This window comes from Sus scrofa, chromosome 13 (genome assembly GCF_000003025.6).
Source record: "Sus scrofa isolate TJ Tabasco breed Duroc chromosome 13, Sscrofa11.1, whole genome shotgun sequence".
Classification (NCBI taxonomy): Eukaryota; Metazoa; Chordata; class Mammalia; order Artiodactyla; family Suidae; genus Sus; species Sus scrofa.
Window position 1 is genome coordinate 97085168 of NC_010455.5, and position 26547 is coordinate 97111714.

Here is a 26547-nt window from a genome sequence, read left to right on the forward strand (position 1 = left end):
GAACTCCCTGAAAATTATATTAAATAAATGTTTATTAATTCTTTCAGAATCCTGTTCTATTCATTAGCTATAAAAGAAGTCATAATCAATATTATAAACCACACCTTTATGTAGGTGACCCATAAGGAAACAAAAGGCACAGTGTTCAAATTGAGATCCCTCCCTGGGTAGATCTTCATCTAAAATTTAAGTAAACCATAAAAACCTCCCATAATAAACTGAAGAGGGACAGTTAAGCAACTAATGTAGGAATGCAAAGAATAGATAGTCAAAGGGGCATATGTAATAAAATGACACTGTATAATTGTAAAACAGAGAAGGAAAAAATTTTTGGCATTTTAACTCAGGACAAAAATGCCTAGCTGGTTGTCAGAGATCAAGACTTTAAAAATGCAAGTGCAAAAATTGCAGAGGGACTTACAGACTTTCCTTTTTGAAACAGAAGTTGATTTCCAGCCAGTGTAAAATAACGGGTTTTCCATCTTTTGATGAACTTCCATCTGACTTGCTTCTCTTTAAGTTTTCCTTCAATGAGAGGCTGGCCATCTTGATTTACAACTGTTGAAGGTAACAGAATAATCAAGCCATTTATTTTCCATTATTTATTTGGCAAGTGATCAAAAGTCAGAACTGTACAGTGAACTAGAACCCAGTGAGTATATTTGGAAAATGGGCTAATAAATTATGAATTTGGTTAACCTTTATCCCTTTGTCCCTAAAAAGAATGCACGATTTGGATATGATAATGGGAAAGTGTTGAAAGCCCTCACAGAGATTTGCAAAAGGACAATAATTCATGAAAAGAGCATTTGGTTAGCAGTTTTTTAAGGTCCATCCAGATATTCAGCTTTCTGTACTTCCTAACTACTTTGTTTCAGGGTATTCTGTTCACGTGAACTGCTTAGAAATATAGCTTTATAAGTAATCACAAACCAAATATATTTAGCTATTTGGCAGCAAAAGTTAATGTAGTGCTCCAAAATATATGTTTTCCTGAATCCTTAACAGCTGCAAAGGCAAACTTACCTAACTCTTTGAACATGATTTTTCCTCTCTCTGGAACACACATGATTTTTCCTCTCTCTGGAACACACGCACTCTATCTCCACTCTTCATATTCAAATCTTCCTCTAGTTAAAAACTAATCATTACATGTGTCAACTCAAACATTACTTCCTCTGGGAGACCTTTCCCAAACTCAGAACTGAGTGACTTTGTCTGCTATATGTACTCAAAGTATTTGGCATGTTTCTTTTTTATAGGGTCACATCATTTGCAGATGACTATTGGTATTTACCTGATTAATGCCTTTCTTTTCCATTCAATAGATAGTTCCATGAAGGAAGGGTCTTTGCTTCGTTTACTATTGTTACATCAGATACGTAATGCAGGATAGAGCCTATAAATTTTTGTTGAATGAATGGATTCATTTTACATTGAAGTAGAGTGTTTATGATTACACATAACCATAGATTTAGAAGATCTGTTATGATGTCAGAAGTTTAGATGTTGAACTGAAGAATTTCACTTTTTTTACAAGTTACATAATTTTCACTATTCAAATTAACCTGTAAAACATCTGACTTCTGGGGAGTATGACAATAGTTACTTATATACATTTATGTTCAGTTCTCATAAGCACCTTGAAAGAAGTGAAATTTGTTCCATCACTGTGAAATTTGTCCACCAGCAGCACATGAAAGTACCTGTGTTAGGGGTTGAATCAGAGCTGCAGCTGCCAGTCTATGCCACAGCTACAGCAATGCTGGATCCAAGCTGCATCTCCAACTTACACCACAGCTTACATCAATACCAGATTCTTAACCCACTGGCCAGGGATCAAACCTGCATCCTCATAGAGACAATGTCAGGTCCTTAACCTCCTGAGCCAAAACATGAACTCCTTAACTACCATTTTTCTGATCAGCAAAGAGGGAAAAATAATAGCTCCTATCTACCTACTTTTTTTTTTCTTTTCTGAGATAATTTTTTTTTTTTTGGTCTTTTTTTGCCATTTCTTGGGCCACTCCTGTGGCATATGGAGGTTCCCAGGGTAGGGGTCCGATCAGACTTGTAGCCACCCAGCCTATGCCAGAGACATAGCAACTCGGGATCCGAGCCGCGTCTGCGTCCTACACCACAGCTCACGGCAATGCCGGATCCTTAACACACTGAGCAAGGCCAGGGATCGAACCCGCAACCTCATGGTTCCTAGTCGGATTCAAACCACTGAGCCATGAAGGGAACTCCTGAGATAATTTTTTTTAAGAATTAAAATAAAGAATTTAATGTGAGGATACCAAATAAGTAGTGAGAACTATTTCCCCTACATTTACTTTTATTAAGGAATTTACTTCACTGTTTATAACCACATTGCTTTCTTACCATGGTTTTAATGGTAAGATGATTTAACATAATACGATGTCATTTAATAGCAAGTCACTTTTCCAGTCTTAGTCTCCCATGTTTACTTAAAGAAATAGTTGAAATAGTCATGATATCTAAGCTGATCTGAAATCACCATTGATTTAAGCAATGTTTGAGCACATGTATCCTTGAGGATTTGACATAGGGGATTAGCTACAAGTACTTCTCCTTAATGTAGATGCAAATCTCAAGGGAGGTCCGGATGTTTCACTTGAAGTGAATGCGACAAAAGTCACACTTGGCAAATCAGTTGAAGGAACTGTTTGAGGCAGGAAAGTGGCTGTGATATCATAGCCACAGACCCACCTGTGCTTAGCAACTGTGAGAGACTCCAGAGAAAATGATAGGCTTACTCAAGAAGAAAGGATTAAGGATGATGAAGAAATACTGCTAACCAAAGATCTTTCATTGTAGCCCAGTGAAAATGGATCTCAGGGGCAGAGTCTATGGGAAGAATTTTTAGGAAGGAAATGTTAGCAGCACTTTAAACTAGCTGTATGTTAGGGTCCTAACATAGGCATCAGAGTCAGCTTCAGATAATTCATAAAAGCCAGGCTATTTGTAGCTGTAGGACTAATTTAAAAATAGTTTCAAAAGGCAAAATAAGAAAGAAAATTTTTTCCCCAGTGCCTATCTCATGTCCTAATTTTTTTTTCTTTTAATTCTGTCTAGCTCGTGCCTGCCATGTGTCCTTTTCATAGGTCTATTGCCCTAACACATCCTTGTAAGCAATAATGCTCATATGGTATTGCAGTCTCTTCACGGTCAAAACAGGGAGTTAATTCTTTCTAAGGATAATCATATTTCACTTGAAAAATAACACTTGGAATGAGACTATGCGGGAATGATTATGTGCTTAAAACTATGTTGTTTACATGTAATGCATACAGGACATTTAAATATTTTCTCACTTGCCAGCTAACACATTGTTTCATTCAAAGCACAACAATTTGACTAAGACATTCTCTATCAACCTGAACTGGTTCCTTTTTAAAATGATCAGTTGCTGAAAAAAACCATGGACCATTAAACTGAATTCTCTAGTGCAAATGGAACCTAAATTATCACCATGTTTATCAAATTTAAAACATTGTAGAATGCTAACACAAATGTTTATACACTAATTGTATTCCTTTTGTGCACCAAGAGTTGAAAATATTTATGCTGATAAAAGATGAAATTTAAAGGTGTTAAGTCATATTCAACATGAATTTGGTGAATAAGAATGAAATAATATCAGACACCTAAAGCAATGACGAATATTACTCTGTTCATCTATCAACCATATCTAGTCATCTCACACATACTTTTGGGCACAGATAAGCTGTAAGGCACTGTGTTTGGATCTGAGGAGGTTACAAAGTCCAGCTCAGAGGGAGCTTGAATTTATCATCTTGTAGATGGTGATACCTCATCCCTTACTGACTATTATTCACATTGTACTGACTTCTATCCACATGTAGAAGTTCCTTATACTGTGTGCTTTTTCTCTCATGCAAATTTTGTCTTGAAAGTGTTGCATTGAGCACAAATGATTAAGACTATTGTGAATCTAATTTTTTTTTTTCCTGTACTTGAGGCATATGGAGTTCTGGGGCTAGGGGTCAAATTCTAGCTGCAGATGCAACCTATACTGTATCATTAATCCACTTCACTGGGCCAGGGATTGAACCTGCACTGTCCAGAGACAATGCTGGATCCTTAATCTGCTTCATCACAGAAGGAACTCCATGAATTTAATTTGTGGTATTTGAATTCTTAGATATTTTTTCCTGATTGTTAAAGACAAACACCTTCTAAAGAAGGTATATTCTGAATCCTGAGGAAAGAGAACAAGCAGTAGGCATAACCTTCCCAGACTTCAGACAATACTACAAAGCCACAGTAATCAAAATGGCATGGTATTGGCACACAAACAGACATATGGATCAAAGAAACAGAGTAGAGAGCCAAGAAATAAACCCACAAACCTATGGTTAATTAATCTTTTACAAAGGAGGCAAAAGAATATCAAATGGGAAAATGACAGTTTCTTCAGCAAGTGGTGGTGGGAAAGTTAGACAGCTGCATTCACGTAAATCAAGGAAGTTAGAACACACCCTCATATCATACACAAAAATAAACTCAAAATGGCTTAAAGACTTAAATATAAGACAGGACATCATAAAATTCCTAGAAGAGAACATAGGCAAGACATTCTCTAACATAAATTGTCTCAATGTTTTCTCAGGTCAATCTCTCAAGGCAATAGAAATAAAAAATAAACAAATCAAACTTACAAGCTTTTGCACAGGAAAGGAAACCATAATCAAAATGAAAATACAACCTACAGACTGGAAGAAAATATTTGTAAATGAGCTTAATCTCCAAAATATACAAACAGCTCTTATAACTCAACAACAACAACAAAACAAACAATCCAATCAAAAAATGGCAGAAGAACTAAATATACATTTCTCTAAAGAAGACATATAGATGGCCAACAGGCACATGAAAAGATGCTCATCATTGCTAACTATTAGAGAAATGCTAATTATTAGTGGTACAATGAGGTACCACTTTACGACGGTCAGAATGACCATCATTAAAAAGTCTACATAGTGAGATTCTACTGTATAGCACAGGGAACTATATCCAGTCTCTTGAGATAGACCATAATGGAAGATAATATAAGAAAGGGAATGTATATATATGTGTGACTGGGTCACTTTGCTGTACAGCAGAAATTGACACAACATTGTAAATAAACTATAGTTTAAAGAAAATAATTAAAAAATGTTTTTATATGTATACAAACAACAAATGCTGGAGAGGGTGTGGAGGATAGGGAACCTACACTGTTGACAGGAATGTAATTTGGTGCAGCTACTACAAGACTGATGCACTACCTACTGTGCTGATGAGACACCTTGGTGCAGCTACTATGGAAAATAGTATGGAAGTTCCTCAAAAAACCAAAAATAGAGCTGCCATACAATACAGCAATCCTACTCCCAGGCATATATCCAGATAAAACTATAATTCAAAAAGATACATGCACCTCTATGTTCATAGAAACACTATTCACAATAGCTGAGACAGGGAAACAACCCAAATGTTTAATGACATAAATGGATAAAGAAAATACAGTACATACATGCAATGGAATATTACTCAGCCATAAAAGAATGAAGTAATGTCATTTGTAGCAACATGGCTAAAACTAGAGATTATCAAACTAAGTGAATAAGTCAAAGACAAATATCATATGATATCACTTATATGTAGAATCTAAAATATAACATAAATGAACCTATCTATGAAACAGAACCGACTCAGAGACACAGAAAACAGTCTTGTGGTTGACAAGGCAGAGAGGAAGTGGGGGAGGGAAGGACTGGGAGTCTGGCATTAGAAGGTGTATGCTATTATATATGGAATGGATCACAACAATGTCCTGATGTATAGTGATAAGCCATAATGGAAAAGATTATAAAAAATAGAATGTATAGGGAGTTCCCATGGTGGCACAGTGGTAACAAACCTGACTAGTATCCATGAGGATGCGGGTTTGATCCCTGGCCTTGATCAGTGGGTTAAGGATCCAGCTTTTCTGTGAGCTGTGGTGTAGGTCACAGATGTAGCTTGGACCCCATGTTGCCATGGCTGTGGTGTAGGCTGGCAACTACAGCTCCTATTTGACCCCTTGCCTGGAAACTTGCATATGCCATGGTTGTGGCTCTAAAAAGACAAAACAAACAAACAAACAAACAAAAAAACCCCCAAAAAACCCAGAATGTATATATATATACATGTGTAACTGAATCATTTTTCTGTACAGCATAAATCAACATAGTAAGAGATTATGGCTTCTTTAAAGAAAGAAGGCAGGGAGTTCCTTTCATGGCTCAGTGGTTAATGAACCCAACTAGGATTCATGAGGATGCGGGTTCAATCTCTGGGTTAAGGATCTGGTGTTGCCATGAGCTGTGGTGTAGGTTGCAGGCACAGCTCAGATCCTGCGTTACTGTGGCTGTGGTGCAGGCCAGCAGTTATAGCTCCTATTCGACCCCTAGCCTAACTTCCACAGGTTGTGGGTGCAGACCTAAAAAGACAAATAAATAAATAAATAAAATTAAAAAATAAAAAAAGAAGGCACATTCAACAAGAAAAATGTAAATCTTAAATACTTAGTTTTAAATAAAAACTGACAAAAAGTATACCTTAAAAAATTTCCCTTGAAATGACTACCTCTGGGAATTACAATTCCTGTAGAGTCTGTGGGAAATTTCTTTGTATGTATGGAAAGTTTAAAATTTACTTAAATTCCCCTCTATGGTTTTACTGATTTTTCTTGTGTGTGTGCCAGTTCTAATAAAGCCAACTCTGATTACAGAGGATATGCTTAAAGAGGGACAGAAACATTAAATGAAGAGGTCATGGAGCCACATTTAGTAGACTGAGCGTCTGTGGTTTCTGAAATCACTAAGAATGGAAACAAATGATATGTTTCATATGAATATTCAGGCAGCATTTTAGAGGGCTCTATTTCCTTACCAATAGTGAATAAACAAGGAAGCATAATCCAGCATCAATTTTGTAACATTCTATGAAACGTGTGTGGTCCAAAAAAGGACAGACAAACTCAATTTGACAGCAGCCCTTTGAGGGTCCCTTCACATGTGATCAAATGGCTACCTTTCTCAGTAATTCCATACTCATCAGAACGTAGTCTGCCTTCTAGGCTTCTGAAATTAATTGCTGAAATACTGATCTAAAAAAAGCCTCAGAACCACTATTTTATAAGCTTGTAGAGCAATGTTTCCCAAACTGTGTTCTGAGGGCCACCTATATCAGAATTACCTACTGGCTTATTAAAATGCACACTCCAAGGCACCACCCCAAAACTACTGAATCATAATGTTGGGGTAGGGTGAGGGACCCTGCATTTATAACAAGCCCAGATGATTCTAATGTAGCTCAAGGACTTCTGGGAAATGTCAGTAGCCTCAGGGTAGGTAAGAATGCCAAGTCACATAATACCCCAAATAGTAAAATTGCAAAACCAACAGTGGGAAGAAAATTGTTACGACCTTTCCATCAAATTAAAGAATAGGACAGCAGTATAAGATCATATGCATGTCCTTGGTTTAAGTTAATAGAGTTGCAGAAAAAGATGCTCAGAATCAATGTTTGTGGGATTTGGCTTATTTATTATTTCATCTGTGAAATAAATATTCTAGGGCCACTTGCATAGAAGGTAACCTGTTCAGTAGTGCTGAGCAGTTAAGTATGGTCATCTTTGTTCCTTTATGGGAAGCTATCAAAGAGGATTGGGCCAGACTTTGCCCAGTAATGACTGATAGGGGCCAACAGGAAAAGATCAGGGGTGGTGGAAGTGAATAGAGAATTGCTCGATCTTAGAATTGCCTTTTGAATAACAAAGGGTTCCACACACATTTCCCGTGTTGGTTCCACACTGTCGTCTCATTAATATGATCCCATGGACAGGTATTACTGGCAACATCTGACCATCTGATTTTAGACAGTTTTGAAAGTTCACAGCTTTCCCACACAGCCTGAACATAGCATAGATTTCCTTGCATGGGGCGAAAATGATCTGAAATACTTGTACCAGGTCTGATTGATAAGAAGGAACACTGCTTGGGCTGGACAAGTTGAACACATATTGGCCACTGTCCCATCTGCATGGAAATTCTTGGTTTTTAGGAGCATTCTAAGTGTGTCTATATTGCTGCTGTGGACACACACACACACACACACACCTCACTCTCTGTCAAACAAAATGATCTTTCAAGGTACTTTTGAGAACTTACTTAAGAAAATACTATTTATACAAAGAATACTTTGGGCATAAAAAGTACACTGCAAATTTGTCATATGAATACCCTTTTTCTCTTAAATGAATCACTGTGAATTCATTAAGTTGTTTTTTTGTCACTACAAAAATTTTTACTAAAATTTTTCTGAGAAGATACAAAATTGGTTGTTCACTTATTTATTTGATAACTACTGAGTATATATTGTACACTAGCGGCTGAAGACAGACAGATGAGGGGAGCTCCCTGCATAGAACTTGTTTTCTGGAGGAAACAGACATTAATCAAATAATCACAGGCAAAAGCCAAACAAACAAAACAATAACAAAAACCAAGACAGCAGATGTGACAAGCATTATAAAGAGAAGTTTGAAGTGTTTTGAGGATCTTAGCATTATGAGTCAGAAGGTTACAAAAAGCTTCCCTGTGGCAGTGAATCTGAGTTGTAATGAGAAGGCTATGATCTACATTATCTAGGCGATGAGGGGAGAAAGAAACAGCAGATACAAAAGACTGGTGGCAGGAAGAATCGTGGTGAGTACAAAAAACTGAAAGGAGGTCCTTCTGGCTAGAATGGAAAGGAGCTGGCAGCATGGGGAACAGGTGGGGCTAGTGAGGCTGGGACAGACCCCTGCGTGTGAGGCTGTCAGGCGCATGATGTAGAGTTTGGTCTTTAAGCTAAGAGGTGTGGGAAGCCATTGTACGGGTTTGGTTTTTTTTTTTTTTTTTTTTTTTTGGCAGGGGGTGGTCCCATCAGATTTGTGTCTTGAAGAGGTCATTCTGGCTATGTGTGGGAGGAAAATCAGAAGGTCTCAGTAACTCAGTCAGGAGCCTAACTGCCATTATTTTAGGTACAAAGTGATGGTGGCTTGCTCTAGGGCAGTGGAGAGAGGTGGACAGAGTTGAGACCAACTGAGAAGGTAAAAACTACAATCCTGGGTGACAGCTGGATAGGGGTGGGGGAGAGGGCAGAGGATCTCTGGCTGGTGCATTATAATGAGTGATGTTGTATTTACCGAAATGGGGAATGCTGGAAGAAACTCAAGTATTTTTTAAGGAGCAAGGGTGGGACATTTATGAGTTTTAGTTTAAATGAACTGAGTTTGAGGTGCCTTTGGAGCACCAAGCAGATGATGGAAGAAGTCAATTAAGAGTTCAGGGGAGGGGCCTGGGCTACAGATACACATTTGGGATGTTTCATGGACGTGGTTACTGAAGCCATAGAACCAGTGGAGGCTGACTGGGAAGAGAATTACAGAGAGGGGAAGGGAGGTGCTTGGACAACAAAAAGCTGAACAGAGGGAGGTGGGCCCAGAAAAGAGGCTGAGAAGCAATGTCTAGAGCAGGAGGGAGACACAAGGAAGTTAAGGGGAGAAATGTTTGAGGAAGGAGGAACTGGCCAGCAGAATTGAATGCTGCTAAAAGGCAAGTGACATAACGAATGAAACACTGAGCTTACTTCTCATAGAGGCACACAGGTTATTAGCAGTTTACTATAGCTTCTGTGGGTATATGTGTATTGAAAACTTTCAGTAAAGTATATATATTTTTTGTCTTTTGTCTTTCTAGGGCCGCACCCGCAGCATATGTAGGTTCCCAGGCTAGGGGTCTGATTGGAGCTATAGCTGCTGGCCTATGCCACAGCCACAGCAATACCAGATCCAAGCTGCATCTTCGACCTACACCACAGCTCACAGCAACACCGGATCTTTAACCCACTGAGCGAGGCCAGGGATCAAACCCACAACCTCATGGTTCCTAGTCGGATTCGTTTCTGCTGCACCACGATGGGAACTCCATCAGTAAAATATTAAAATTGAGCATCCATATGGTGTTGAAAGTTTGTACATGGCAACATTTTCTTCTTGTAAAAGTTTACTTTGTAAAAGTTGCTATTTCAAGGTTTTAGTTTAGTGTGCATGTTTTCCTTTTTTAATTTTGAGAAAGAATTAAATTTTATTTTTTATTTTTTCATTTTCTTGTCTTTTTGTCTTTTTTTCGGGCTACATCCGCGGCATATGGAGGTTCCCAGGCTAGGGGTCTAATCAGAGCTGTAGCCGCTGGCCTACACCAGAGCCACAGCAACGCTAGATCCCAGCCGCGTCTATGACCTATACCACAGCTCACAGCAATGCTGGATCCTTGACCCACTGAGAGAGGCCAGGGATTGAACCCGCAACCTCATGGTTCCTAGTTGGATTCATTTCTGCTGCGCCATGATGGAAACTCCAAGAATTAAATTTTAACCTTGCATTTCAAAGCAAATCCTATTCTTCCATCATCATCTTATCATTTTACATGATCCATGAATTACTCAACATCCATCTATATGCCAAATACTTGTTAAATGCTACTATGTGCCAGGAATGGGTGGGCATATAAAGAAGAATAATGCAGGGGATCTTCCTCCTTTTGTTTATTGTATAGTAGGAGAGATGGATGGCAATGTGCTGGGTACACTACCAAAGTATGGTCAGAGAATGGGAAGGACAGAGAAGAGAGTTTACTCTGTTGTGGTGGTGTGTCTGTGTATGCCAGTGTGCATGCACATGTGTGTGTTTGTGTATGTGTGTGAGGAAAAGGGAGAGACAGAGAGGGAATGAGTGTGTGAGAAGACTTAACAGAGAGGCACAGATCAAAGAGATGGGAAGAGGAGAAAAGGAAAAAGATTTCAGGAGTTGATGAGTGTATATTTGTTTTGTCATTAAGTAATTCAAAGTATCTTTGAACAGGTGGCTGGGGATCAGTTTTCATACTCAATCCATATTCAGCAGTCACTAGCAGTATATACCTGTGAAGCTGTGAAGTTATCCCACCCAAGCTCTGCACTGTTCTGGGCACTCCGACCACATTTAACATGGAAGACAACATTCTCACACATTGTGGTAGGAGGGAAGGCATCATAAGACACATCTAGCCACTGCATAAATCCAAAGTGGGTTTTCTTTTGTCACTCTTAAAGTTCTGTGAAGGTTGGCACTAAAATTAAATGGAAAGTTTTCATATTAATGGACTCACAAGGCTATTTATGTCCTACGACTTTGGTACTTAGAGGTCATTTAGCCCATTTTCATGTTGGCGTCTGGAGTGGAAAGCCATCTAGCCCACACTGAAGGTGTCCAGCAAAGGAAAGTCACACTGCTGTTATTAGTTTCCAGTGTCTGAAGAAAATCTCCTGACAGAAACCTTTCTTATCCTGAGAGCATTCTGAAACCATCTCTATGGTACCCAGCATTCTGATCCCATGTGATATAATATATAGTATCCTTTTATAGCACAAATATTTGAAATCCTCTAAAGAGGAATAATGAGAGATGGTTGAAGCTTATCTTTAAAAAATCCTTTCATTCTCTTTTATAACTTAAGGAGACCTCCTATGGACAGTCACATTCAATATCTAAATATCTAGTGACTAAGAGAGTGATCACACACAGAAGGAGATGCAAGTGCCAAAACCTAGCTGTCTCTGAGCTGTTTTCTAGAGGATGTAAGAACAAATGCATCCCATGTGTCTCAAGAAACAAAGAGTGAAAGTCATGTTTTAGTTCCTCCTAGTCCCTGTAAAAAATGTGACTGAATAGATAACCAGATGTGTTCTAGGATGGTCTGGCTGACTAACTCTTACTGTTAGCACGCACTAGCAGTTCCAGGACACAAGGACCACTGATAAAAGGGATTTTTTTGCTTTTCCAGAACTGGATTCTGTTCTGTTCGATCTACTTGCTCAAACTCTATTTTCTCACTCATGTGGAGTAATGGTATTGGCAATAAACACCAGCAGGCAAGTCTCTGAGGATTCCTGAGTTATTTCAGTTATTTTCTAATCTTCTACTCTGTACTTTTATAAAATAATTATCAGAAACTGAATCAGCAATTGGAGGGATTGGAAATACTCTTCCATTAACCATTTCCCACATGTAATCATTTCCCATACATTTCTGTACCAAAACCCTGCTCATCTTTGAGTAGATTAAGCCATCAGAGAGAGAGAGAGAGATCATTCCTCAATCTTTCCAGAATATTAGAACATTATGGAAAAAATCTGTTTTTGTAATTTTCTTCTCTCTTTTTTTTTGGTCTTTTTGTCTTTTTAGGGCCACACCTGCAGCACATGGAGGTTCCCAGGCTAGGGGTCTAATTGGAGCTGTAGCCACTGGCCTATGCCACAGCCACAGCAACTCGGGATCCAAGACGCATCTGCGACCTACACCACAGCTCATGGGGCAACACCGGATCCTTAACCTCCTTAACTCATGGATCAAGGCCAGGGATCAAACCCACAACCCCATGGTTCCTAGTCGGAGTCATTAATCACTGAGCCACGACACGAACTCCTGTAATTTTCAATATTCCATGTCCTTAACTTGGATTTGTCCTAGAGATTTAAATTTCAGATCCAGGAATTAACCTGGATTAAAATTTGAGCTCTACTGCTTAGTAGTTGTGTGCCCTTGGAAAAAGTACTTAACCTTTCTCTGTGTTTCAGTTTCTTGATCTGCAAAATAGACTCGATAATGGGAAAATGAGAAAAATGCATGTAAATGAGAAAAACACATGTAAAACTTAGCATATAGCATGAAAATGCAAATAATTACAATAATTTTAGGGCATTTACACTATTCTAGCATTTAGTTTCCTCTGACTTCACACTCAACTGGATAGAAGATATATTTTGTTGAATACCAGATAGTAAACTTCTGTGAATTTCTGTGTATTAATGGTAGAGTTGGTAGAAAGATGATTAGGAGTTGGTGGATGACATAACTTTTACCCAAGGAAGGGAATGTCATTAAAGTGAATATGGAAGCCAGGTGACTTGCTATCAATTTCTGAAGTCCCATACTTTAGTATACACATTATAAAGAAGGATTTATATTTCAGGATGTCTTTCCTGATGCCTAATTGATTTTTTGGGCCACACCCATGGCATTCAGAATTTCCCCAGCCAGAGACTGAACTTGTACCACAGTAGTGACAATGCCGGATCCTTAACTGCTAGGCTACTAGGGAACTCCTAACTGAATTTTTTTTTGTTTTGTCTTTTTAGGGCCACATCTGCAGCATGTGGAAGTTATCAGGCTAGTGTCAAACTGGAGCTGCAGCTGCTGGCCTATGCCACAGCCACAGCAAAGCCAGATCTGAGCCACATCTATGACCTACACCATAGCTCATGGCAATGCCAGATCCTTAACCCACTGAAGAAGGCTAGGGATCGAAACTGTATCCTCATGGATACTAATAAGGTTTATAATCCACTGAACCACAATGGAACTCCCTGAAATTTTCTAATTACTTCATGTTTTATTTCCCATTTATGGAGATATTGGCATTTAAAAAAATATATTGGAACAATGAATACCTGACAGTAATTATTGCATCATTTGTCAACACCTTAAAAAAAATCCTATTTCTTCAGCCTTTTGTTCTATACTCCAATCCTATCTCTTTAGACCCCTCCTTCCTGAGGCTGACAGCACATCTGGGTCCTGTAGGGTCACTAAGGAAACCAGAACAGTAACAGAACTTGGGAACAGTATGTCAGGTGGTAGACTATGATGTATATATAGCGATTTTTCTCAAGGAGAAGAGAAGCACCAAACTTTATTTACCAGACCATTACATTTAAAATGTATTATATTAACATATAATCAAACATATAATCAAATCCTGAATCATTTTAATAGTCAAGGTGTATTTGACTTTTCTATTTCTAAATATTATTCATTCATTGACTCACTCAACAAGTATTTATTACATGATAAAAACATACAAGGAAGTGCTAGATTTTTCCACATATGCCTTCTGACCCTAACTGGATTATGAATCCTTTCAGAGTAGAGACATTGTACCTTATTCATATTTTATCCCAAGGTTCAGCCTGTAGAAGACATTCAACCAACACAACAAACATGCATGTCATAAATGAAAAACGGGATATAAGTACTATGTTAGCTGTGCATAACCAAATAAAAATATTTATTCCTATGTCTTGATCATCTTTAAACTTACAATTTAAGCAGAACATGAATACAAATATAATCCTTATGAATAATATGTGTCAGCAATATTATGTTAGAACTTTCACTTAAATACACAATTTATATGCTATATAAAAATAAGATAATGAGATCAACAACCTATATACACTTTTTAGACAGTCAAGAGTTTTTGGTGAAAATAATGATTTTAAATAGGACTTCTTGCAGACTCAAATCCCCTTTCATGGAGCAAAAGGAAATGGGCAAAGAAATCTAAGCACACTGAAGTTTTCAGCGCCAAACATTTTGATTCAATATGTTCTGCCGTGAAATATTTGGCCTTGTTTGAATTTTTATTGCTATATGTTCTCAGTCTATATTTAACTGTGAGAAACATAAGAACGAGCGAATGTGCAAAATGTTCCTTTCAAGTGCATGGCAGTGAATTTGAGAAAACATGTATTAAAGGAACACTCTGTGGTTTTCATGTTCAGCCCCTTTACTGAGCCTCCCTTGGCCAGATATGATTCAATGTTTATTGAACTAAGGACTCAGCTTACTTGGAATGAAATTCTTAAGGGCCCCTCCAAGCCATCTCAGATAAGACTTTACTTCATCATGATCTCAAATAAGGTTTCTTTTATGCTCTTTTCCACAGGTGAAATAAGGTCTAATTAGAAAGCTTCATAATGGAGAGATTCAATTCCTCAATTCCTTCTTTGCTCAAATTAGCTTTTTAAAAATCAGGGTGTTCTCAGGGGGCTCTTCTATCCCCTCCCAGAAGCTCTGGGAGCTATTTGCTTTCCTTTAATAAAGACTTTGCTTGCCTGCTGCCTGTGTGCTCATGGAGTTTATTCTTCAACTGAGTGAACAAGAAGCTGGATTCTGGTAACATCTTTCTGGTATCAATAAGAGGAAAAGAACTAAAACCCTCAGCAAATGGAAGAACTACTGGATGAAGCATTCTTCATCTGGGAAGAAGGAAGACCACCAGAACCAGTCCTGGGGCCACTTGCACTGAAAACAATGCAAGCTTGCCTCTCCCCTGATCCTCATCTATAGCCCTGATCCTTATTCTACCCCACAAATTGTAAAACCACCTCCTAACCCCTTCCAAGGGGGGCACAGTCTTTAAGGCATTGGCCTGACGTGGCCCCCTTTGCCTTGCAAAGCAAGAAAGCTATCTTTTTCTCCTTTACCCCCCCACTCCCCCAAAATTGGGGCATTCGCTCTGGCATCAGAACAATTCTGATCTGTAATCAGCCAGCAATGTGTGCCTCGTGAAGGCTGCTGTCCTTAACTGCCAGCTTCTTCCATCCATACCACCTCTGGTGCCTCTCCATGAGTCCCTCATATTTCCATCTGGCCAAATAAACACACTTGTTTCCCCCCTCTATTCAGCCTCAACTTCCTGGCTGAGCAAGAGGACAGACTTGCCACAATGGGTGATATTTAAGATGCACAAAACCTTCAAATTCAAGGAATGGGTAGAGATGGTATAATAAACAGTTTTCTAAAAGATGGTGGTTTGTATTAAGCAGTGTTTTAACACCATTCTCTTGGTCTAAACTGCAGTTCCTGAGTTGTGTTAAGAACTCTGCCTTCTCAGAGGGCACATTAGTGATTCTGTTCCCAAGGGGAGATAACTTTGTGAAGATTAGACTTATTATCAACCTATTTTCACTGGTCAGATTGGGGCAGGCACAACCAAGAGGCAGAATGGAGAAATGGTTAAGAGCCTGGTCTGTGGAATCAGATTGGGTTCAAATTCTAGTGCCATTCACTTTTTCACTTATGTGACCTCAGGCAGTTCCCAAACTGCTCTATGCCTCAGTTTCCTCATCAGTAGAATGGAGATAATATTAAGATTGGCCTTATGAGATTACTGCGAAGATTAAATGAGATATCTGACACATTTAGCATAGGGCTTGGCTCATATTCACTAACAATAATTGTTTTTAGGTAAGGTCAGTAGACCAAATTCCTTGAGCAGCAGTAAGGGAGGAGAGGGGTGAATAACCACCTATGAAGTTATTTCTCAAATAATTCCTTACTGTTTAAATGTCCCACTTTTCACTCAGTTCAATCATCAAGCAAAAATGTAAGGAGAGACTATGAGATGAGAAGGTTTGTGCAGCCATTCTCTCATTTAATGTAGTCTCATTTCTTTGGAGCTCTTGAAAGAATGCTTATTTTTCTCTAAGCCTTGGGGTCATCTGGGTTGAAATGAATGTTTTCAAGGCAAAATGGCTAGTATCAATTTCTTGATAGCCATGTAGATGTTAAGGCATTGTTTCTCTTGCTCATGTCTGGTTTATGTTCTCTCCCTTTCAACACCTTCTCTTTTTCTCAGTCCCACTTTGCTGAGACACCTTTCTCAGCATGAAGCAGAGGCAATCAGGCACACCTCTGTGCATTAGTCCAATTTAGGATGTTTATGCAAGAAGAATGAACAGTGGGGCTCATGTATCCTCATAAACCCCAGGGGCATAAGTGAGTCTTAGCAGCCAGGGGAGGGGGGCTCTCACCCGTTGCTCTTTCAGGGTTGTTACACATGAAGCATTGCCACGCTCCTGCTGCTTCGCTGAAGCCAAACACGTCGAAGAACCTCACTTCTTCCAGATGGAGCTGTACCTGGTCCAGATCCTATTTCAGGAACACAAAGCACAAAGAACATGTTGCATAGCATTTGGAGACAGAGAAAATGGGACATGGAAGCAGGATGGCCAGGGCTCAAACTCAGTGCTGAGGACAAGTAAGGAACTTTGAGAAAACCTCTCTTGGCCCACCCTGGAAAAGAGCAAACAGCTCAAACTCTTCCGAAGGAGTTCTCTTAAATGAAGAGGGCAGTGAGTGTGGGCCCCAGGCTGGGCAGTAGATGGTGGGGAGTGAGGTGTCAGTCCCTGAAGTGGTCCAGATTTTTTTGCACCTAATGGCAGCTCTAGAATCTTTAAAGGACTGGGGGACCCCAGTGGCAATGTGGTTGAAAGGAATGTTTCTGGGGAGTCTGTCTTTTATTTATACTCTACATAAAAGTGAGAATCATCCATATAAAATTATTATTTTAATTACACAATGAATTTTATTACATTTATAGTTGTACAAAAATTATTTTATTAGGTTGGCTTTGCAGGGGGCTGATAGAAAATGCGTGGAAGGGTTTAATCCCACAGCCCTTGGCTCCAGCAATGTTTTAGTTTCATGCTTTATCTTAGAAGTAGATGCAAATTTTGCATTCTATTCCATAATATGGCTGTACTGGTATTAATGGAAAATAATGTCTTAAATTACTTATCAGTAAATTAATTAGCTTTTCCCCTCTAAATGGTTGAGGGGAATTGACATACTGCCCTGTTTTATGTGCCCTGTGGCATCCTGCCAATGTGTTCCCATTTAAGAGGCAGAGGAGAGAGGGTCCATTAGACTGTAAATGGATGGAAAACTATTAGCCTAACCAAATTAAATAGCTCTACTGTCCTCCTGAGGCTTTCCTATTATGTAAATGACTTGTAGCCTCTGCTACAGGGTGGCCAGAACTGCACTCTTAAAAAGTTGCTTTCCTAAGAGGGATTTAATGTCCTTTGCTAGCTTTGCACGTGTCCAGCTGATTTATGCTTGTTCTCTATTGAGCTGCGATTTTATTTCCTTTCCTCTGGTCCACATGCTTATCCTCCAACCACAGTAACAGCTCTTAATATGCCCAAGATCCAAGGGATGGAAGCACTGTTTGCACTGCTTACAGTGAAATCTAAAATAGAGAGTAATCAATGGCTATCTAGATCCTACCCCAAAGTTTTTATTTTCCAGGTCTGCCTTTCTTGACAGAGCTGAGAAATATGCTAAACTCTAAGCTCCTTGAGAGCATAAACATATCTACTTTGTTCACAAGTTGTATCCCCAGAACCTAATCCAACATTAAGAATGGATGAACATTTGCAGGTCTAGTGCAAAGTTTTCCAATGAACCACATGAACAGCATTACGAAATTTTAAAGAGAATTCTTTTTAGAGAACATTGAGACTCACTGCAACAAAAACACAATGAAGGCAGAGATTTTGTCTTGTATTGGCTGCTACAACCTCAGCACTTAAAATAAGCAAGCTTTAAATAAATATTTGTGAAATAATGCAAAGCATAAACTCGGACTAGAAATGAATACTTTACAGCATCCTTTATTAAGACTATTATGGTTTGTGTTCTGGATTGGACATTTTGGAGCCTGAATATACTAAACATTGGTAACATTTAATATCATACTTAAAGCATCTGAATAGTCACTATTTATAAATGAATGTTATTTTAGCAGAAGTGCTTCTGAATGTGTTCAACAGAAAAAAAGGGAGGCTTATTTTTTATTTTTTTAAAAGCATGCTTCCAAGATAAAGACTGAAGAAGCACCTGGAGTTTTGTAGGTTTCAAAGCATGAAATCCATATTAAAATTTATGGGGAAAAAGCAGATGTTCATAAATATCAGTTTCAAAACAGCTAAGTCTCTGAAGTCTATATTTGGACATTGGCATGCAGATCACTTCTCTATTTCCCACACAATTAAGGATCAATTTTCCATTTGCCACAAACACTGCTGGCAAACAAACTACTTAAAATAATACTTAAGGGTTCCTTTATATTTTCTGTTCTGAGACCAGAAATGCTCCAGATCATTGCTTATAATCCACATTTGTCTTGACAAAAAACCACTTTAAAAGTTTAAGACAGATGGCAAGCGATGTCCCACTGTTCAAGTTCTCAAGTCAAAATAAGACTTACTTCTTCAGAGGATTTATGTGTTGTGCAAAGGGAACTGAGTGAGGAGGGTAAACAGTAACCATGAACTGCTGAAATTGGCAATAACAGTCAACACTGAATAGAGAGATAAATGGAACACAAGTAGCTCAAATATTGGTGGAAAATCAAAGCAAAATAAATCACAAAACAAGCAAACACAAACCATTAACTCATGATACCTAAATTTTTTCAATCTTGACTTCTTATATGTGTTTCTTTATATTCCTGGATCCTTCAGTTTCCCCAGGCCCTGTCTAAGAATTGCTATATGGCTTCTATTTTGTTTTTTAAGACATAGAAATATAACTGATTTGTTTAGAGAACTGCAAACTTCCTCTAAGACAACAAGACTCCAGGAGATTAATAAAAATCATCTATATCTAAACAGAATAACTCTCTGAGTATTTCAGTTGAATGGACAGACTCTAGGGTAACACTTTAATAATCCCCAACTCCTGGTGTTCATCCCTTTATATAATCCCCTCCTCTTAAGTGTAGGAGGGACCTGTGACTTGCTTCTAACCAAGAATATGACAAAGGTGATGAGATATTAATCTTGTGATTATGTTATTATGTACACACACACACACACACACACCCCATTTTGCCAGCAGATGCATAGGAAAACTCTCCTGCTGGCCTTGAAGAAGCAAGTTGCCATGCTGTGAACTGCTTATGGAGAGGGCCATATGGCTGGGAACTGTGGGTGGCCTCTAGGACCTAAAGGCAGTCTTCAGCCACCAGCCAGTAAGAGATCCAGCCCTTCAGTCCTATAACACCAAATAAATGATTTCTGCCAACAACCTGAGAGCTATGAAAGCATGCCCTTTCCATTCAAATCTTCAAATGAAAACCCAGCTCAGCCAATATCTTGACTGTAGCCTTGTGAGACTTCAAGCAGAGGGCCCAGCTATGCCACTGAGACCTGACTCAAGGAAACTGTGAGATAACAAATACATGTTGTTTAAGCTGCTAGGTTTGTGATGATTTGTCATGCAGCATTTAGCATCAATACCAAGGAGTTCACATCATGGCTCAGTGGTTAACGAACCCGACTAGTAACCATGAAGTTGCAGGTTTGATCCCTTGCCTCACTCAGTGGGCTAAGGGTCTGGTGTTGCTGTAAGCTGTGATGTAGGTCATGGACATGGCTCAGATCCTGCGTTGCTGTGGCTGTGGTGTAGGCCAGCAGCTGTAGCTTCAATTCGACCCCTAGCCTGGGAACCTCCATATGCCATGGGTGTGGCCCTAAAAAGACAAAAGACAAAAAATAAATAAAATAAAATAGTATCAATTTTGAGATTGCCCTATAAAGAAGAAGGGAAGGTGACAAACTATTAGCCAATTTTCAATGAAAACAATGGTTCTATTTAGAGGGGTCACATTCTTTGAAGTACACATCAAATCAAGCTTCAATAAAACTCAAAGAATATTGAAGTACATATTATTTCTGTTGACCTAAAGAAAATGATACATGATTACAGTAAGCATGTACTAAGAAGAATTTTCCTGATAAATACCATCTAATTCAAAAGGGATAAATGTCCTTGGAGGAAAAAATGATTTTAAACAGCTGATTTTTTTTTTTTGGTCTTTCGTCTTTTTGGGGGCCACACCCGTGGTATATAGAGGTTCCCAGACTAGGGGTCTAATCAGAGCTGTAGCTGTCTCACGCCACAGGCACAGCAACACCAGATCTGAACCGCATCTGAGACCTATACCACAGCTTATGGCAACGCAGGATCCTTAACCCACTGAACGAGGCCAGGGATCGAACCCACAACCTCATGGTTCCTAATCAGATTCATTTCCGCTGCACCACGATGGGAACTCCTTAAACAGCTGATTAAGTGAACATTTCTTTTAGAAAGAAAAGGTCATTGATGAGAGTAAGAGTTTAGGAAACTATATAAAAAGTCTTGCAAAGCCTCCTAGAGGAAAAATATGCCAGGAAGCCTGGAAAGATAAGAGGCTATTTACAACATTATTTTGATGACAATAACAGCATGAGTCAATGCTATGGATTGTGTAAAAGTGCAAAGTGGCCTCTAGATCTTATAACGTAGTCTCCACACTATAAGAAGATATTGGGAAACAGTTTTCCAGAAATCAGTGAAAGCATACATCTGGAAGAACTTTGGGTTCTGGCGCATTTAAATTCTGTTCTAATGCTATTTTTGCACAGATACAAAACATAGGATTGCATCATTCCCTCTGTGTGCCTCTGGTTAGTATGACTGACTCTAGAAACATAATTCAAGTATATTTTAAGAAATATAATAAAAGATCTATTTAAAAAAAATCCCTGATATTTTCACATTATAGTAAGTCTATGTCTTTATGGTTATTTCTAGTACATGTATTCTAACTATATGGAGAGCAGAGTGTGAGACAGACTTATTGAGGGAAGAAAAGGAATGATTCATCATTTTATTGTTCATCTTTGTGTTATTTATGTTGTCCTACATTATGTAGGCATACTGTCTTATAAGAAACACTGTATGTTAAATGAATAAACTAGCAAAAGAGAATCTAAAGAATATTTATGCTATAATTTAATTTTTAATTTATTTCAATTTCTGAAAAATATTGCTGTTCAATTCAATTCACATCACTTAGTATTAAGAATACCTGGTGTAAGGAACCAAGAATAAATAGATGAGGGAGATACAGCTCTGTATTCCAAGGACATAAGAAGGTAATACATTGTGTCCACAGTATTTTTTCACAGGGGAAAAATGGAACACACCTTTATTTGTGTTTGGTTGTGATTATTATTAATCTTCTTTGGATATGACTTTTCTGGCTATCAATTGGATTAAAGCTTAATAAGAAGATTGACTTCTATATTATTTTGTAGCTTCTGAAAATACTTAATATAGCACTCTGCGCATAGGAGTTGTTCAATGAATTTGGATAAACTTTTGCCAATTAAGACACAATTACATCAACAGTAGTATTTAGGTTTTCAATTTTCATGTCTATTCAATTCTGACCATTAAGCCCTTGAGAACTTGTTTATTTAAAAATAGCTGTCTCTCTATACATATTACAGGAATTTATTTTATTTAATATTATAAAACAAGGTTTTAGAATAACATGCAGCAATTGAAGAAGGTTTGCTTGAATCCATCAATATAGCATGTTGATTGCTTGTTTTTAAGACCCGTAGCTTTTCCAGGTCACCAATTCTCAGGAGGTATTGGCATCAGGAATCCTGGGAAAACTTGTTATAAATATCAGATAGCGTCTGCCTCTGGAAGCCTAACCCAATAAATCTGTATTTGGGCCTGGGAATATGCTTTTTTTTTTTTTTTTGTCTTTTTTGCTATTTCTTTGGGCCACTCCCGCAGCATATGGAGGTTCCCAGGCTAGGGGTCGAATCGGAGCTGTAGCCACCGGCCTACCCCAGAGCCACAGCAACGTGGGATCCGAGCCGCGTCTGCAACCTACACCACAGCTCACGGCAATGCCGGACCGTCAACCCACTGAGCAAGGGCAGGGACCGAACCCACAACCTCATGGTTCCTAGTCGGATTCGTTAACCACTGCGCCAGGACGAGAACTCTGGAATATGCATTTCTAAACAAGCTCCCCAAGTTATTCTGATGTGCACTGACTGGGAAGTTAATCCTACACCCTTGGGAACAGATGTGGGAATAGCTGATCTGTCTCTATTAATTGGTATTTCAGGAATTTGTCAATCCTCATGTACGTATGTTCATACTTTTCCTCAGTCGTTCATCAATGGTTTCATGCGACAAGATACAAAATCTGGTTGCAAGAATAAAAATTCCATTCTTGAAAATCTGAGATGTTTTTATTCCAAATTTCGCAATATGGAAAGAAGAGTTGAGGTGTGAATACAGAACTTGTTGGGACTGATTTGAAACTTGGCAGGAGGCTAGGATGTGTGAGGAGGGACATGAGTAACAAGTGGGAGGCAGACTCTAGGCAGAGATAGTGAGACTATTGACCTGGAAGAACTCATACATATTTCAATATTCAGTAAGGATACTATACACATGCAATGTTCCACTGTATCTCCTTTTTCTATCTAAGATTAGGAAAAGAACTCTAGGTACACATAAGAATTTGAGGTCAAAGTGGCAAGCTCCTTACTATCACCATACCTTTTTGTTTGTTTGTTTTTTGCTTTTTAGGGCCGCACCGCAGCATATGGAGGTCCCCAGGCTAGGGGTCAAATCAGAGTTACAGCTGCAGGTTTACACCACAGCCACAGCAACTCTGGATCCGAGCCGCGTCTGCAACCTACACCACAGCTCACGGAAATGCTAGCTGGATTCATTTCTGCTGCACCACGATAGGAACTTTCTTAACTATCACAACAGATCATGAAGTAGACTTGACTTTCTTCCTGTCTTTTGAGCCTCAGTGTGTTGGGAAGACCTGAATTGCTTCCCAGCAAGTCGTGGCAATTCTGACTATGGGTCTGGCTCCATGTGGCTGAAAGAAAGCACCCATGTTTGATTTATTTCAGAGAGGTGTTCTTAAGAACTCTTTCATTAAAAAACCAACAAATTTGATAGAATATTTGATTTGATTCAAAAAGTCAAATTTTCACACTCACCTAAGGATTATGAAAAAAATAGAGATTGATTACAGAATGTTGGCATGACAAGAATAAAGACGCTTATGGAAAAGCCAATATAAGCATGTGGACTGAGTAGAAAATAAAGGTGGCAAGTTGGGTAAAGCTTCCCAAATGATTGATAAATCCTTAATTTCTTTATGAAACCAATTTCTTTTAAATTTTAGTCCATTAAAGGCAGCAAAATGCTTTTTAATCAGAGAGGAAGCAAGGGCAAAAGACCACTAATGTTCGAATGTCAAGAAAACTGTAACATTCCTACAGGGTGTCTGCAGTAAATGTAATCAGCAGAACTACTGCAATGAAAGCCCACATTCCCATGGGATCTCTTTTCATATTGGAAAACAAAGAACTACAGTGATTTTTTTTTTTTGTAATCAATGGTTGCCACTTGCACTTAACAACTATATATTATTGGGCATATAGTACTACTAAGTATTATACTACTCTGTATAGTACTATTATGGTTCTATCTGGTGCTGATTGGAAAAAGCTCATCAGAAGGGCTTTTTCTTCCTTTGGGATCTGTTAGTGAGATAACCATACTCATCAGCCATGTAGGTTATTTTGTTGGGGGTGAGGCCTTTGTCTCATCTTATTGCTCCTCCTTTATCCCTGACTCTACTCTAATTCCCAGAACATTCTCCCCATCTCCCCTTTACATAAGTTCTCACTCTTTTGGGTTTGATATACTCTTTGAACAGATATGTATTCCTGAAAGATATGAAGCAATATTTAGGGTATTTGTTACTTTCATAAATATGTTATACTACAGACCACATTCTATTTCTTGCTTGTTTCATTTAAGATCTCAAAAATGGTGTTATCTGCATATTTAATTTGTTGCCTCCACTGCTGCAATGTGATTTAATAGGACATTTCCACCACTCACCAAATTTTATCTAACCCTTCTCCTAGTGATGGACACCAAAGGTGCCTCTACTTTTGTACCTAGGCAGACCATGCAGCAATGAATATTCTCATACAGATGCCCTTGTGGACATGAGCAAGAATTTTTCTGGCATAATCATTCAGGGGTGAAATTGTTGCATCATAGGGTATGTGTAAGAATAGAGAGAAAATATTTTTATGTTGCTGCACAGTTTGGGCTTTCTAAGCAAACTTTACTGAAACTTGGGACCTGGGCTAAAAGAACAATTTAAAAAAGTTAATTCATAACTAATTAGAAAGTGAGAGACCATCTAAAGAGATTTATCTTCCCATAAGCATGTGTTGGCATTTCAAGGTGGGGCTGAGACCCAGAATTGGAGACATCCCTGGGTTGTGGAGCTGGACACACTAGTCTTATTCTCCTCCTGGAGTGATTAATCTAGAACCCAAATAGTAGGAGTAAGAACCCAGAATGCTTCCCAAGGAGCAAAGATTTTTCTCCCCTTCTTTCAGATGAGAGGGGGCACTTTCCCTCACCTACATAAACATCCAGATTCACAATTTCAGGATCTCTTTAGACCCTGGTATGTATTGGGTGACATCCGGTTCTCATGCTGTTTCCCAAGGGTTAAGAACCGAGGCAGAGGGGAACCAATTATTTTCTGTAAATAATAATAATAATATACTCTGCTTCAGAAACCTTGTTTGCATCAGGCATTAAAAACTTAATGTTATACATATCTTCATCTTCAGTAGGTTCTGATAAATTGCTTTTCAGAATGGCTGTCCAATTTACATTCCCACCAGCACAGCATGGAGAATTTCTTTTTCACATCACAATGGAAGGTCTTTTATGACTCTAAAGTTTCTCGAGGAATTGCCATCCAATAATCCTTTGTCATGCCTGAAAAAGGCTATGCTTTTGGCAGTCAGAGTCATTGTGGTTTGATGATATCAGAGGCTGGAACAGTCTCCTGTGACTTCTTAAACCATGGGGGCAAATCAACTACCCTTTTGTAAAAAACTTGGTATCTTTCTCCATCTTTACTGCCTTTTGCTGTCATAAGAAACCTTCCAGGTTCTGGGAATCAGGCTACCCTTTTTAGGTACAATTAGTACAATATACTAGTGTATATCAACATTTGTGGGACAAGATGGCGGAGGAGTAGGAGGACACGCTCGCCCTCTCCCACAAACACAACAAAAAAAGCACATCTACAGAATAAATGACTCGCACAGAACAGCAACCAATCGCTGGCAGAGGAACCTAAACTCCAATAACAGCAAGAAGTTCGTGACATTACTGGGCAGAACGGGAGAAAAGAGGAGAGTGAGAGAAGGTGAATCTGAGCGGGACGGGCGCTCCCGAAAGGGAACTGCGGAGGAGAAAGGGATACCGCACCCTGGAAAGTCACCTACCGGGGGAAAGATCAAACAAACCGGAGGAATCTCCAGATGCAGAGAAGAGTGTAGCAGTAAGTTGGAGTACGGAAAAGCTGATCAAGAACCCAATGGACCATCTGAACTATGGGCACAGTCACCAAAAATTGAGACGCCTGGGTGGGGGCTGGGCACCGAATCCTCGGCTCCAGAGGTTAGTCCCCAGGAAAGGGCTGGGGGACGCCTGGGTGGGGGCTGGGCACCGAGACCTCGGCTCCAGAGATTAGTCCCCGGGCTAGGGGGGCGGGGCAGAGCGGAAACTGCTTGGGAGGTCTAGAAACCATTTGACTGGGCAGAGACTGCCTGGGAGGCTAGAAAACAAAGCTGTCACAGAGGAAGGGAGCAATACTCTAGGGGCGGGGAAGTGGAAAGCTGCACCAGAGGGAACCTGGGAGAAGAGCCTGGTCTGCGCCCGTGCTGGGGAGGGGAGAAAAGAAGGGGTGGGTCCCCATAGAATACCCCCCACGCCACTGCAAGCTTACAGGCCCGCTAGCTAGCAGAAAGCTGTACTTCCCAGTGCATACCCTCCCCCATCCCCACCACGCCCTACACTCTCACGGACCTGGGGCTGCCTGCCATCCAGGAGGGCTGGCC

General features: G+C 39.2%; 1 protein-coding gene across 12 annotated transcripts in view; it reads right to left on the bottom strand.

Annotated features, from left to right (window-relative positions):
• VEPH1 (ventricular zone expressed PH domain containing 1) overlaps positions 1-26547 on the bottom strand; it is a 379885-nt gene that overhangs the window by 98846 nt on the left and 254492 nt on the right. For all 12 annotated transcript variants that reach the window (XM_021069710.1, XM_021069713.1, XM_021069715.1 and 9 more), the window contains 2 exons: positions 16753-16870; positions 422-558 (listed from right to left, as the gene is read on the bottom strand). In XM_021069710.1, coding sequence (XP_020925369.1) covers positions 422-558; positions 16753-16870 — 255 coding nt within the window. The remainder of the gene's footprint in view (positions 1-421; positions 559-16752; positions 16871-26547) is intronic.